We start from the raw sequence: 14,958 nt of genomic DNA on the forward strand, positions 1-14,958 counted from the left end.
GACTATGTAAGGTAGGCAGTATTTCCTTTGCAGGATGAAAGCTTTAAAGCTGGCCATAGATGGATGGAAATTCTGCAGGTTCAGCAGGGACTGGAAGAATTTTAATCAGTAGGAGGGCATGTCTGTTCTAACAAGTCTAACCAATTGGAAAAGCTTTGTTGGTCAGCGGCTGTAGTTGCTGCTCAGTGTATTTTTAAAAGGGGCAGGACCCACTATCGGTCCCCTCCCCTTCCCCTCCCCTTCCCTCCCCTTCCCCTCCCCTCCCCTTCCCCTCCCCTCCCCTTCCCTTCCCCTCCCCTCCCCTCCCCTTCCCCTCCCCTCCCCTTCCCTCCCCTTCCCCCCCTTCCCTCCCCTTCCCTTCCCCCCCTCCCTTTCCTCTCCTCCCTCCCTTTCCTCTCCTCCCTCCCTTTCCTCTCCTCCCTCCCTTTCCTCTCCTCCCTCCCTTTCCTCTCCTCCCTCCCTTTCCTCCCTCCCTCCCTTTCCTCCCTCCCTTTCCTCCCTTTCCTCCCTCCCTTTCCTCCCTTTCTCCCTCCCTTTCTCCCTCCCTTTCCTCCCTTTCTCCCTCCCCTTCCCTTCCCTTCCTTTCCTCCCTTTCCTCCCTTCCTCCCGCCCTCCCTCCCTCCCTCCCTCCCTCCCTCCCTCCCTCCCTTTCCTCCCTCCCTCCCTCCCTTTCCTCCCTCCCTCCCTCCCTTTCCTCCCTCCCTCCCTCCCTTTCCTCCCTCCCTCCCTCCCTCCCTTTCCTCCCTTTCTCCCTCCCTTTCTCCCTCCCTTTCTCCCTCCCTTTCTCCCTCCCTTTCCTCCCTTTCTCCCTCCCTTTCCTCCCTCCCCTTCCCTTCCTTTCCTCCCTCCCTCCCTCACTTTCCTCCCTCCCTCTTTTCCTTTTTCCTTCCTTCCCACATCCCCTCCCTCCCTTTTCCTTCCTTCCCACATCCCCTCCCTCCCTCCCTTTTCCTTCCTTCCCACATCCCCTCCCTCCCTCCTTTCCAGCTTTTGTGGATGGAGGAATCTGAATTTAAAAAAAAATGACTTGTCTATGGCCAGCTTAAATCATGAGCGACTTTATTTAGAAAAAAAAAAAAAAAAAAGTTTTGGTGAGAGGGAGCTTAAAAGAACCAAAACGCCCATTGAAACCAGTGTGGATGTTAGCATAGCTTTCTTTAAACAGATGGTATGTATACAGGTCATCAATTTTATTACAAGTTTTTTTTTTTTAAAGCACAGCTCCACCCAAAAAGGGGAGGCTCCGCTTGTTTGCACCCTCCACTGCCACATTTGGCACTTTTTGGGTAGAAGGAAGGAGAGGGTGCCTGGTTTTGACAAGTACCCACTCCCACTTCTGGCTGACAATGCTGCAGCGATCTGAGCCAGAAGTTCGGAAGCCCCCTTCCTTCCCTCCCCACAGTTTTCTTGGACACATCACAGGTCGCAGAAGACTGAGACTTTTTTTAAGGTGCAGCGCGGCTCCCGCATGCGCAGTAGGAAACCGGCCGCGAAGCCGCAAGGCTTCACTTCCTGTTTCCCTTAGTAGAGATGCGCTTGCATTTGAAGCCGATTGAAAATCGGTTCTGGTGAGGGCTTCGCTGTCCTTGCGTTAAAAGTAAGCAGCTACAGTATTTGTAGCTGCTGTCTTTTACATTTTTTTGGGGGGAGCCTGGAGCTCCTCTTTAAAGGATTAGTCCAGGCAAAACCTAACTAACGCTAAACCTGCTCTGTGCCACATTCTAACCCTAATCTATCTAACCCAGTAAAGCAAAAATCACTTTACTTACCTATTCTGCAGCCGATCCGGTCCGGTCTCCAGCGGCGGAAGCTCTGTGCAGGAGAGGACCGACTATGGCTGGGAAATGAATGGGAAGTGACGTTACTCATAGACTTACTTTGGGGTTTTCGTTATCGAGTGCCTCTCCTGCACCCACCTTCACGCTGAAACCGCGGCTGACAGCTCAGCATGGGACTGGACCGGATCGGGTGCAGAAAAGGTAAGTACAGTGATTTTTGCTTTAAAGGGTTAGCTAAATTAGGTTTAGAAATTTGGCACAGAGCAGGTTTAGCATTAGTTAGGTTTTGCCTGGACTTAATCCAGAGAACCTTTATACCCCGCGCCTTTTTTTTTTTTTTGCAATCCTTTTGTCAGCTTTATTTTTTAATTTTTTTTTTATTGCACAACTTAGCATCTCCATGCCACTCTGGTATTTTCAGGATCCTGGTTATACATTGGTCGTCGGCACACTTCCAGGCTTGAATGACTCCCAGCATCATTCAGCCTCTTCCTGTGTGCCCAAGACTCCATGGACATTCCTCCTGGTCTTCAGCATCTTCATGCCAAAAGGCCTCACTCTTGTCCTATCTGGTGTGCTGTTACCACTTAAGTAAAAAATAGTGTGGCGCTAATACATAAAACACATGTGAATAAATAATGACTTCTAAATAAGCATAAATTATATTAGTGAAAAAGTCCAAAAAAGGTTGTGCACACAAAGTCCCAAAAAGTGAAGATGTGGATATAATCCAAAAAATTAAACTTATTTGCAAGGAGAATTGTTAAGATTCTTCTTGTGACAACCACCGGGAAGTGCAGGCAGGGGACACCACTCTGCAATAATGATAGGAGGCAGCTTACCAGAACAGTATGGCCAATCAAATTAATGAAATGGCCTCACAAGCATATGGGTAAACCAGGTAGACTCCAAAATCACCAAGAAAACAGCACTCAGAAGGTCCAGTCTCCACAGCAGGTCCAAAAAAGCCAGATGGATACGGATGTATATAAAAAAATATGACACAAAACCATAGCGTAATTCCGTAAAAGACTTCAAGCAGATTTATTAAAAGGCTACTTACAAAACATTAGACATAAACGGGCACATCGACAAATATAGCTGAAGGTCCGACTGCGGCGTGTTACCACTGCTGCAACCCACCCTGGAGATGAGGACTGAGGGTCAGCAGTCCTTGCATAGCCGCAGCTATAATTTTATTTATATAAGTAAACCATAAATTGTTAAACATTAGATAAGGGTTGGTAGATAAAAATGGGGAACAGAAAATTGATTTTTGGGTTTCTAGTCAGCCTAGTTTTGGCTTTGAAGCAGAACCAAAGTCCTGCTTTAAAATACTGTGAGCAGTCCGGGTCTTGCAGAAGAGACATGCAACGTCTCTTCTGCAATAAAAGAAACCTACCTGTCTGCTCAGGGTCTGCTTTGGAATAAACACTGTTTACAGAGTTTACATTCTGTCCCAGCGCTTGTGTGCAGGAATGACTGCACTCCTGTGCATGTGCAAGAGTGACGTCATCCCGCTTCGGCCAAGAAAGCCGGCCACAGCCCAGCACCTGGAAGAAGCCAGTGAGGGATATCGGACCATTGAAGGTAAGTATCGCTGCATATATCAAATGAAAGCTGCATTTATCATGGGTCATGAAGGAAAGCAAGACTTTGTTTTGCTCCAAGTGCTGAATGTTCTTCTCTTCTCTTTTTTTATTTTTCCTAGTATGAGTCCAAGACACTGAAGCAGTACAAAAACTTTCAGATTGAAGTGAAGGAAAAGTCCTACTGTTTGCTGGGCTCAGACCGCTCTTTTGAGACCCTTAAACAACTTATGGAGCACTTAAAGGGGCAGGTGCTGAGAACAGATGATGTCAGCTTCACGCTAAAGAGGTGCTGTCTTCCCAAGCCCAGAGGTAAACAATAAGGGCGTGTTCACACTGGATTTTATGCCATGCCTTTTTGCTCCATTTTTAGTAGCAGAAAAGTGCACTGTTACAGTTGTTATAAAGTCCTCTACTGCATTTTTTTATTTTTATAACTGAAGTGTGAGACATTTACAGCATTAAACAGAGACATACCATCTACAAGCTGCAGTGGCTGTGCTGAATGAAGCCTTTTATGTTATTTATGTTTATGGCTGACCTAGTGATCACATGATCGATAACCACCCTTGGGCTGCATTCACACGGGAGTTAAGCTGGATACAGACCATCCAACTTTTGTTGGTAGATTTCCTTCAGATTTACCTTTTCTATGTAGTATAAGGGCCTGCCAGATTGCATACAAATTGAAAGTGTTTAGGTTTGACCTCATATTATATGGTTTTGGTAAGTCTAAAGGAAAAAGTCTTCAGAAAATCTTATAGTGTATATGGCCCATTAGCCTCTGTGTGAATCAACAAAGTGCGTCCCGCCATGATCACCGAAGGTAATTGCTGGCTGTGTAAACAGTCACGAATAGCTGCAGGCGATGGCAGCCTGTCGTTGCACTGGACAGCAGCCACAACTATCTGCATACAACTATCAGTCCTAGCCACAGGAATCCATACATTCTTGCTGCAGTGTGGCTAAACTTCCATGCAAATGCAGCCTGCAGTCCAGTTGAATGGCAGGGCCACAATGACGTCACTCCCATGCATGCACATGGGAGTAACTTCAGCACAGCCCAGGTGCCGTAAATTGGTGTGGTCAGATGCGCATGTGTGGCTCAGATTACATTACCAATCACATTTGACAGTGGGGTCTCTTCTGTTTATAAAAATAAATTATTGAATTTAATAAAGTAATTGACTTCAGTACCACTGGGATCAGAGCTGTCCGTGACCGATGGGTCTGGCAGCTATCAGCCACGCACACGGATTGATTTACAAAAACTGGGGAGTGCAAAATGTGGTGCAGCTCTGCATGGAAACCAATCCGCTTTCAGGTTTTATTGCCAAAGCTTAATTGAACAAGCTGAAGTTAGAAGCTGATTGGCTGCCATGCACAGCTGCACCAAATTTTACACTCTTCGACAGTGGCGACTGGTGAAGTTTTAAGATGGTGGGGCGCAAGACCCCGCCCTTCCATTTTGACCCCTCCCATTTCTCAGAAGCCCCATCCCTTATAGACTCCACCCATTTTGTCCCCTGTATTTTGCTTGCGTGAACAAATTCTCCCAATATCACATATTAAGGGGTCCATCAGTACTAGTATAGCCCATAATAGGGAACAGGGGCCCTATTATGGGATATACTGTGAGAGACACCCTATTATGGGATACACTGACTGAGAGTGGCACAAACCCCACAGTACAGACCCCCCTCAAGCACAAACCCCACAGTACAGGCCCCCTAGCACAAACCCCACAGTACAGGCCCCCTAGCACAAACCCCACAGTACAGGCCCCCTAGCACTAATCTCACAGTACAGGCCCCCTAGCACTAATCTCACAGTACAGGCCCCCTAGCACTAATCTCACAGTACAGGCCCCCTAGCACTAATCCCACAGTACAGGCCCCCTAGCACAAACCCCACAGTACAGGCCCCCTAGCACTAATCTCACAGTACAGGCCCCCTAGCACTAATCTCACAGTACAGGCCCCCTAGCACTAATCCCACAGTACAGGCCCCCTAGCACTAATCCCACAGTACAGGCCCCCTAGCACTAATCTCACAGTACAGACCCCCCTAGCACTAATCTCACAGTACAGGCCCCCTAGCACTAATCTCACAGTACAGGCCCCCTAGCACTAATCTCACAGTACAGGCCCCCTAGCACTAATCTCACAGTACAGGCCCCCTAGCACTAATCTCACAGTACAGGCCCCCTAGCACTAATCTCACAGTACAGGCCCCCTAGCACTAATCTCACAGTACAGGCCCCCTAGCACTAATCCCACAGTACAGGCCCCCTAGCACTAATCTCACAGTACAGGCCCCCTAGCACTAATCCCACAGTACAGGCCCCCTAGCACTAATCTCACAGTACAGGCCCCCTAGCACTAATCTCACAGTACAGGCCCCCTAGCACTAATCCCACAGTACAGGCCCCCTAGCACTAATCCCACAGTACAGGCCCCCTAGCACTAATCCCACAGTACAGGCCCCCTAGCACTAATCCCACAGTACAGGCCCCCTAGCACTAATCCCACAGTACAGAGTCTTCAGTTTAGGTAAATCAACCCCATAGTATCGGCTGGTAGCTGTCAAAGAACAGAGGGGGTTGAGGGCCCTATCAGATGTGTACATATTCAGGAAAGTGTGTTGACAGACATTACAGCGGTGCTATTATGGGTTTAAAACATGCATTTGTGTAATTTTGTGCATTTTGAGATTTTTTTTTTTTTCCTATGGAATATTAATGAAAAATTAGAGCTACTTTAAGAATAGAGAGTTTTTTTGTCATAAGTAAATCAGAAATGCATAATAAAGCATGAAAAGCATGTTTATTTGCACAGGAATTCCGCAATCTAGAGAATAAACTATTCTTCCCTCATCTCAAAGCCCCTATTTGCACTGGCACAGTAATTTAGACATGTGTACTGAGAGGTCACATATGAAACAGAATCTGATAGTACAGACCGGAATACATTCCTTCTCCTCTGTTGTATGCATGACAAAGGTTTAGCAAAATTACGGCGGATTCATTCCTACTTCTGCTTTTGTAGATCATGATGAAGGATATTCTGGTGCATTTGCTCAAAGTGAGAGAATCTGCCTTCAGTATTTACATGATCAGTCCCAGTGTCACTTAAAGCGGAGCTCCACCCTCAATGGGGAAGCTCCGCTTGTTTGCTTCCTTCTCCCCACCCTTGCCTTGACGAATTCCCCTGGATGTTCGGCGGCCATCTTGCCCCGTTGCTGAGCTATTCACAAAGCGCAGAGCACTTCGCACATGCTCAGTAGGGAACCTGGCTGTAAAGCGGCAAGGCTTCACTTGCCAGTCTCCCCTACAAGAAATGGCAGCGGCAGCAACCGAGAACCAGTTGCAAAATCGGCTGGGGTGCCGACATCGCTGGATCCGTGGACAGGTGAGTGTCTTAATTTTGTGCAGCATTTTGTAGCTCCGCTTTAAGAAGCATTTCAAAATCCTGGCAACCCTCTAGATATGCATTATATATACTAAAGTTGTAATGATTTCTGGAGATGCGTGCAGCCTTATCTCTAGCCCTCTGCAAACATTTGGCAGCGGTAGTGAGCCAAATATATGAGCAGGGGTTGAAATTTATGTACAAGGTTATTGCCATAGAGGAGAAATGTAAATTTGGGAGTTCTAGAAGATTCATCCAAACACTATAAATACTATGTCTTGTTGATACTCCTCCAAATGATTGATTCTAGGTGTTTTCAGTGAAAGGGACTGTTAATGCAACAGTATACAAGCACAATTTAGAATATTGTGCTTTTCCAAATTTGTAGCAACTGTTTGGGTAATGCTCTTTTGGTTTTGTGGAAACAAATTCCTATAGACGATAGGCCCTTTGCTTACCTTTGCCCGACCCTTGGGGCACTATTCCTCCCGCTGACACCGACCCCAATGATGGAGCACTATTCCTTCCACTGACACCAATGATGGAGCACGAAGCCTCTCACCAACTTCGATAGGGCGCTATTCCTCCCACTGACCCCAGCGATGGGGCACTATTGCTCCCACTGACACCAGCGGAGGGGCACTATTGCTCCCACTGACACCAGCGACGGGGCACTATTGCTCCCACTGACACCAGCGACGGGGCACTATTGCTCCCACTGACACCAGCGGCGGGGCACTATTGCTCCCACTGACACCAGCGGCGGGGCACTATTGCTCCCACTGACACCAGCGGCGGGGCACTATTGCTCCCACTGACACCAGCGGCGGGACACTATTGCTCCCACTGACACCAGCGGCGGGGCACTATTGCTCCCACTGACACCAGCGGCGGGGCACTATTGCTCCCACTGACACCAGCGGCGGGGCACTATTGCTCCCACTGACACCAGCGGCGGGGGACTATTGCTCCCACTGACACCAGCGGCGGGGCACTATTGCTCCCACTGACACCAGCGGCGGGGCACTATTGCTCCCACTGACACCAGCGGCGGGGCACTATTGCTCCCACTGACACCAGCGGCGGGGGACTATTGCTCCCACTGACACCAGCGACGGGGCACTATTGCTCCCACTGACACCAGCGACGGGGCACTATTGCTCCCACTGACACCAGCGACGGGGCACTATTGCTCCCACTGACACCAGCGGCGGGGCACTATTGCTCCCACTGACACCAGCGGCGGGGCACTATTGCTCCCACTGACACCAGCGGCGGGGCACTATTGCTCCCACTGACACCAGCGGCGGGGCACTATTGCTCCCACTGACACCAGCGGCGGGGCACTATTGCTCCCACTGACACCAGCGGCGGGGCACTATTGCTCCCACTGACACCAGCGGCGGGGCACTATTGCTCCCACTGACACCACCGGCGGGGCACTATTGCTCCCACTGACACCACCGGCGGGGCACTATTGCTCCCACTGACACCACCGGCGGGGCACTATTGCTCCCACTGACACCACCGGCGGGGCACTAATAATTCCCCTAATACCAAAGATGGGACACGGTTTACTCCCACTGATGCCAGGGTGTTTTCTACTCCTAATGACAATGGTCCAGCTCCCTTAAAGTCTGAAGCACAGTAAACTGGCCCTCTGTTTAGAAATTTTGAAGACCCCTGCTAATAGACATATGGCAAAATGTAATGTAAAGCCTTCTCCGAAGAGTGGGGCTGGTATAATCACAAAGGAGGGAAGAGCGATTGACTCCATATGAATGACCGTGGTTTTGGAATGGGATTTTCATCAAGCTGGAATGGGTGTTATGGTCCATTTTTCAGACTTTTAGCCACATAGTGTTTGCACGTGTCTATTTTTTTAGGTGCTTCAGTTTGGGAGCTCCTTTTCATGTCTGTTAATTACCAGTTTGTGGTTACTTGTGAAATGGGGTAGAGGTGGTCAATAAAGAAAATTTAACATTGCATATAACGGTTTTGTCCTTCTGCAGAAATTTCAAATCTTCTAATTGCAACAAAGAAGGCCTTGGAATGGCAACCTGTCTACCATATCAGCCAGCTGAGTTTCCATAGAATACTGAAAGACGAGATTGTACAAGTGAGTACGGTGTTTGGCTACTTGGAAATAGTTGCACAATGGAAATTTCCTGTATTTTATTTAGTTGTGAAGCTTTTTTTATTGACTTGAAAGATCCGTCTTTTTTTAGACCTTTCCAATAAGAAGCCGCAGAGTGCAGTGGCCCAAAATAATCGGATGAAGTTTACTGAATGAACTTCAAATTGTTATGGACATTGGGCATGCTACATATGTCCCCAAAAAAAAGCCTACATTGAACACTTTTGGTGTGTGTGGTACACCCAGTCCCTCCTCCTCCTCTTCCTCCTCTTCCTCCTCCTCTTCCTCTTCCTCTTCCTCTTCCTCTTCCTCTTCCTCTTCCTCCTCCTCTTCCTCTTCCTCTTCCTCCTCCTCTTCCTCTTCCTCCTCCTCCTCTCCTCCTCCTCCTCTCCCACAGCTCTTCAGATGCATTTACTTAAGCTGTGTACACACTGGCTGAAAACGGTCGGTTCGGCAGGAACTGGCCAACTTCCAGCCCATGTGTACAGCTCCTCATCTGACAGAAGCCAGTCTCTTGAATGGCTTATGTCAAATGAGCGTGCTAAGAAACCAGCTGATCACTGTGTTTTGGCATGGGGGCTGTCCCCATATCAGAACGAAATGGCTCAGAGGCGAGATCGCCGCACTAACATCGGATGTGTTAGTACGGTGATCTGTGCAGTTTTTTTTTTTTTTTTTCCCCTGTTCAGCCGCTGGGTTATATGGTTAAAAAAAAAAAAAACCCTGTGTGTGCCCAGGATTATGAGTATATCCTTCTGCTTCTGTGTAAACAGTGTCTGCAGTGTCATGAAGAATTGCAATAAAGCAATGATATTGCTTCATTGTAACTTCTCTGCTTCATTCATTTCATTCATAGCAGCTGAAAGGGGGGGGGGGGATAACCTTTCAGTTTGCCTTCCTGCCCACTTCAGGTCCAAGATGCTCCCCACGCTTCCGTTTTCTCCACCACTTCTTCCTCACCTTGTGTCTTATCTCCAATTTCCCATTGGGCAGCCAGTAAAGATGAGTTTGCGCGTTTGAGTTGCAATTTCCCACCTCCAGTCTCTGCATTGAATAATGACTGCTCTAAAGCCTAGTACCGACTATTCGTTTTTTTCCCCGTATAAACCCAGCAGGTTGAACGAAAAAAAAGCTGTCTGCTTCGGTCGGAGCCGCTGTACTATCGATCCGATGTTAGTACAGCGATCTCCCCCGCTGAGCTGTTGTGGACGCCCCTGCCAGAATGAGGCTATTTGCCAGCACACCACAGATCGTCAAGTAGCGTCCAAATTATTATTTTTTATTGAAGCATGATCACATCACAAAATAGGTAGTACAATAGTTCGGAGTCACACAGGCCCCCCCCCCACCCCGCCAGAACAATCCGATCAGCGCTGATCGGGAGCCGGTCGGCTGCTGGTTTTCAAGCATGCTCATCCAACAGAAGTCGGCCAAACGGCAAACGTCTGTCGGACTGGCTAGCATACACATGGGCTGAATGTCGGCCGGTTTGTATTAAGCCCGCTGATGTCGGACAGCATTCGGCTCATGTGTACAGGACTTTAAGTGTGGACGCTGCACTATGTATGCACTACAGGCAGAGTGTATACACGCACATAAATTACGAGGGGAAAGAAGTCTACCCCTAGCAAGCTAAAGGGAATACCTTTTTGTTCGACAATTTATTTTTTGCAGTTTGTATACGATTAGGGCGATTTCCTTTAATTTCCTGCCCTGTAGCCACAACAGAAAATGTAAGGAAATCCTAAAGTCAGGGGAATGACCTGTTATACCATTGTCACCAGAACAAATGTTCCCATTGGAAGATTTCCCTTCTTTCCTGTTCTATTGATAATCCAAAAGTTTTTGGATTTTCAAATACTTTCATTCCCGGTGACAGTGATCCCCAGGTCAGATAGAGGGGGAATATCTCCCAAAGACAGATATAGAGAGCTGTAAAAACTTGACAGGCGTTCCTGACCCCTCATCACTCTAAAACTAAAATTAAAAAAGTTTGCGTTAGATAAATGTGAATCATTTGCTTTACAATACAGCTCCAAGTCTCAGGTAAATCTCAACCTGTAAGCGATCTCTGTGTTATATAAAAATTTCCCATTTAATATGGTAAACAAACCTTTTAGCAGCCTATTGTCAAAGCCGTATTCTATAAAGCAGCCCAAAACCAACTTATTGTGAGGACAAACCACCCAGCACCCGTCAAATGTGTTTCGTCCCCTACTGAGGCCTAATTGTAGAGCTGTATGATTAATCCCCAAGTAGAGTGAAACTCTTCAGAGATCGGTGCTGTGAAGTCGCCTCATTTGTGCTGAACCAATAAAGTTGGTTTTGGGCTTCCTGGAAGAAATGGTGTGCGGCTTTGTAATTACACTGCACTTGTTTTGGGAGGAACGGATCTTGGGGGCTTGTGCACCCGCAGCTATGATGGTTACAGCGGATGGCCTAAGAGTGGCCAAGGACTGTGCAGCCTCCCTTTGTCACTGCGTGTAATGTTTCCTGGCAGTGAGGGATGGAGTGGGTCTGCTAATATTTTTTCCGGTCCATGCATTATAAGACTGTATCAGTGGTGGTCACTTTCCAAAAAATAATCATGGTTGGTGTTGTGTATCCATTGCCTATGTGCTCTCAGCACCAGCTGTCTGTAGATTCTGGGTGCCCTGGTTTGCAATGGAGCATTACTGTAACTGTACATGTCCTTTGTATTTAGTTCAGTGCTAAATATACAAGTACACCATAAAAATAAAGTGTGTCAGGCAATCAAATGCTTGTTTGTTTACATTCAGATGGACCACATGGGCCGAGGGACCAGAACCCAGATCTATGAGGGAAGACTTGTCTACAAGGACGACAATGAGAGTGAAATCAGCTCTTCAGAGAAGGAAATTAAAGTCATCCTGAAAGTGTTGGACCCCAGCCACAGGGATATTTCACTGGTATGTCCTTTCCCAAAAGGCTATTACGAACATGCTCCTCTGGTAATATTCCAAATCATAGATGTTAGCCCATTGGCTAGAATTTTTTAAGATTGAACATGTTAATCGCAAGTCAATTCCAATATTTATAAATCTGCATTTTTTTTTTTTTTTTTTTTTACTAAAATACCTGGTCATCCTGCCATTTTATAGGTTGACAATGCTTTCTCTCTCTCCCCCTATGGTGCTCCTGTGTTGTCACTCTCTCGCAGCCTTCTGATGGAGACTGCAAGTGACTGTTCTCTTTCATTCATCGACGGACACAGCGCTCCATAAATCATAACTACTGGGTTATATCGCCTCCTCCAGGAGTAGGACTAGCCAGAACAAAAAACACTTGGCTACACCCATGGGCCGTCCTCAGCTGGTATATAACCCCCCCTCTCTGCTCTAGGTATTCCATTTTTGATACTTCTAACACTTCTTGCTACTAAACTAAATACCTAGAGCACAGAGAGGGGTTATATACCAGCGGAGGATGGCCCATGGGCGTAGCCAAGTCTTTTTTGTTCTGCCTAGTCCTACTCCTGGAGGAGGCGCTATAACCCACTAAAAAAAAAAAAAAATAAAAAGATAAAAAGCTGTGCTAACAGAATGATAATAAGCAAGCATAAGTCCGATGAATAACCAATGATGTCTAAGCAAACTTGATGAAGCCCCAAACTTCATATATATAACCCACTAGTTATGATTTATGGAGCCTGTAGATCAGGGGTCTCCAAAATTTCTTAACGAAGGGCCAGTTTACTGTCCTTCCTGCTTTACAGGGGCCGGACTGTGGCCAGTGGGAGTAGAAAATGTCCTGTCGTCAGTGGCAGTAAACATTTCCCCATCATTGCTATTTCGGGGCAGGGCTAGTGCCCCATCATTGGTATTACAGGGTAGGGATAGTGCCCCATCATTGGTATTACAGGGTAGGGATAGTGCCCCATCATTGGTATTACAGGGTAGGGATAGTGCCCCATCATTGGTATTACAGGGTAGGGATAGTGCCCCATCATTGGTATTACGGGGTAGGGATAGTGCCCCATCATTGGTATTACAGGGTAGGGATAGTGCCCCATCATTGGTATTACGGGGTAGGGCTAGTGCCCCATCATTGGTATTGCGGGGTAGGGCTAGTGCCCCATCATTGGTATTACAGGGTAGGGCTAGTGCCCCATCATTGGTATTACGGGGTAGGGATAGTGCCCCATCATTGGTATTACAGGGTAGGGATATTGCCCCATCATTGGTATTACGGGGTAGGGATAGTGCCCCATCATTGGTATTACGGGGTAGGGATAGTGCCCCATCATTGGTATTACAGGGTAGGGATAGTGCCCCATCATTGGTATTACGGGGTAGGGATAGTGCCCCATCATTGGTATTACAGGGTAGGGATAGTGCCCCATCATTGGTATTAAGGGGTAGGGATAGTGCCCCATCATTGGTATTACGGGGTAGGGATAGTGCCCCATCATTGGTATTACAGGGTAGGGATAGTGCCCCATCATTGGTATTACGGGGTAGGGCTAGTGCCCCATCATTGGTATTGCGGGGTAGGGCTAGTGCCCCATCATTGGTATTACAGGGTAGGGCTAGTGCCCCATCATTGGTATTACGGGGTAGGGATAGTGCCCCATCATTGGTATTACAGGGTAGGGATATTGCCCCATCATTGGTATTACGGGGTAGGGATAGTGCCCCATCATTGGTATTACGGGGTAGGGATAGTGCCCCATCATTGGTATTACAGGGTAGGGATAGTGCCCCATCATTGGTATTACGGGGTAGGGATAGTGCCCCATCATTGGTATTACAGGGTAGGGATAGTGCCCCATCATTGGTATTAAGGGGTAGGGATAGTGCCCCATCATTGGTATTACGGGGTAGGGATAGTGCCCCATCATTGGTGCCATTGAGAGGGCTAGTGCCCTATTGTTGATATAGTTCCCCATCATGGGTGTCAGTGGGAGAAATAGTGTTCCATCTTTGGCGTCAGTGAGAGTGACCCAATAGTGCCCCAGTGTCAGCGGGAGGAATTCTGCCCCACTATTGCTGATAGTGGGAGGAATAATGCAGCAAGGGCCAGATAAAAGCAAGTAAAGGGCCACACCTGGCCCTCGGTCTGCAGTTTGGAGACCTCTGCTGTAGATGAACTCCGAGAAATGGATTTTACTGTGAGTAAAAATCCCATTTTTCAAAGTAGCATTACCCAGGCATGGTCCTCTGTTATCGCTATGAGGAACCCTGTACTAAGCAATGCCATACAACCATCACTGGAGTGCATGTAAAGAAAATTGCCAAAAGCAGTTGTATTTCACTTTTCTCTCTAGAGACCGATGTCTCCAACCTTCCCTACCTTTCAGCAGACTTTCAGAACCCAACTTTTCCTAGAGTGTAAGCTGGCAACGCCTACCGCTGTGTCACTACAGGACACAGCAGGACAGACTCACAGCATGATGTGGGCACGCTGGCATCTTACACTCCAGTAATTGCTAAATGCTAAGGATTCTTGACAGGGCAGTGCTTTTACAGAGTGAAGAATAGAGACCCAGGCTACCAGAGAGGAAAGTCTGCTTTTTGCAGAAAACTGCTTTGAGCATTTTTTTTGCAATAAGGCTTAAAAGACAAGGGACTTTTAAAATAAGGTGCACTTAATTTTTTTGCTCTGTTCCTCTGACCTAACGTTAACCCTACTTTGCTGATACACACTCATCCTGATCCAACGGGGAAGGGAGGGGTTAGGTCCGGTCAGGGAAAGGGGAGAAAAAGTGCATTTATCCTTTGTTTTAAAGTGCACTTATCTTTTAGGCAAACTGTGATGAAATGTGTTTAATGAAGTGTAAAAATATGTACACCTAGGATGTTAAATAGGCGCGCTTAACCTCTCCTGTCTCTGCAACACTCCCACTGCTTGCAAAACAACTTTGCATACAAAGAACTATGCAAACTCTTAATGCATACAAATTTGAATACAAAGCTCTGTGCTTAACCTGTAATAATGGTCAGCGTCCCTCATCGCAAATCCTCAAGTAGCTCCAGTAGGTCATGCGTGTACATACACAGATGATCTGAGCTGGAATATCAATT

General features: G+C 47.3%; 1 protein-coding gene across 1 annotated transcript in view; it reads left to right on the forward strand.

Moving 5' to 3' along the window:
* The window catches only part of JAK1 (Janus kinase 1), a 150,533-nt gene that overhangs the window by 71,443 nt on the left and 64,132 nt on the right, over positions 1-14,958 (forward strand). The window contains 3 exon segments of the mRNA XM_082264987.1: positions 3,490-3,679; positions 8,790-8,896; positions 11,695-11,844. Coding sequence (XP_082121113.1) covers positions 3,490-3,679; positions 8,790-8,896; positions 11,695-11,844 — 447 coding nt within the window.

The sequence above is a fragment of the Pelophylax lessonae genome (genome assembly GCF_965119305.1).
Source record: "Pelophylax lessonae genome assembly, chromosome: 8".
Classification (NCBI taxonomy): domain Eukaryota; kingdom Metazoa; phylum Chordata; class Amphibia; order Anura; family Ranidae; genus Pelophylax; species Pelophylax lessonae.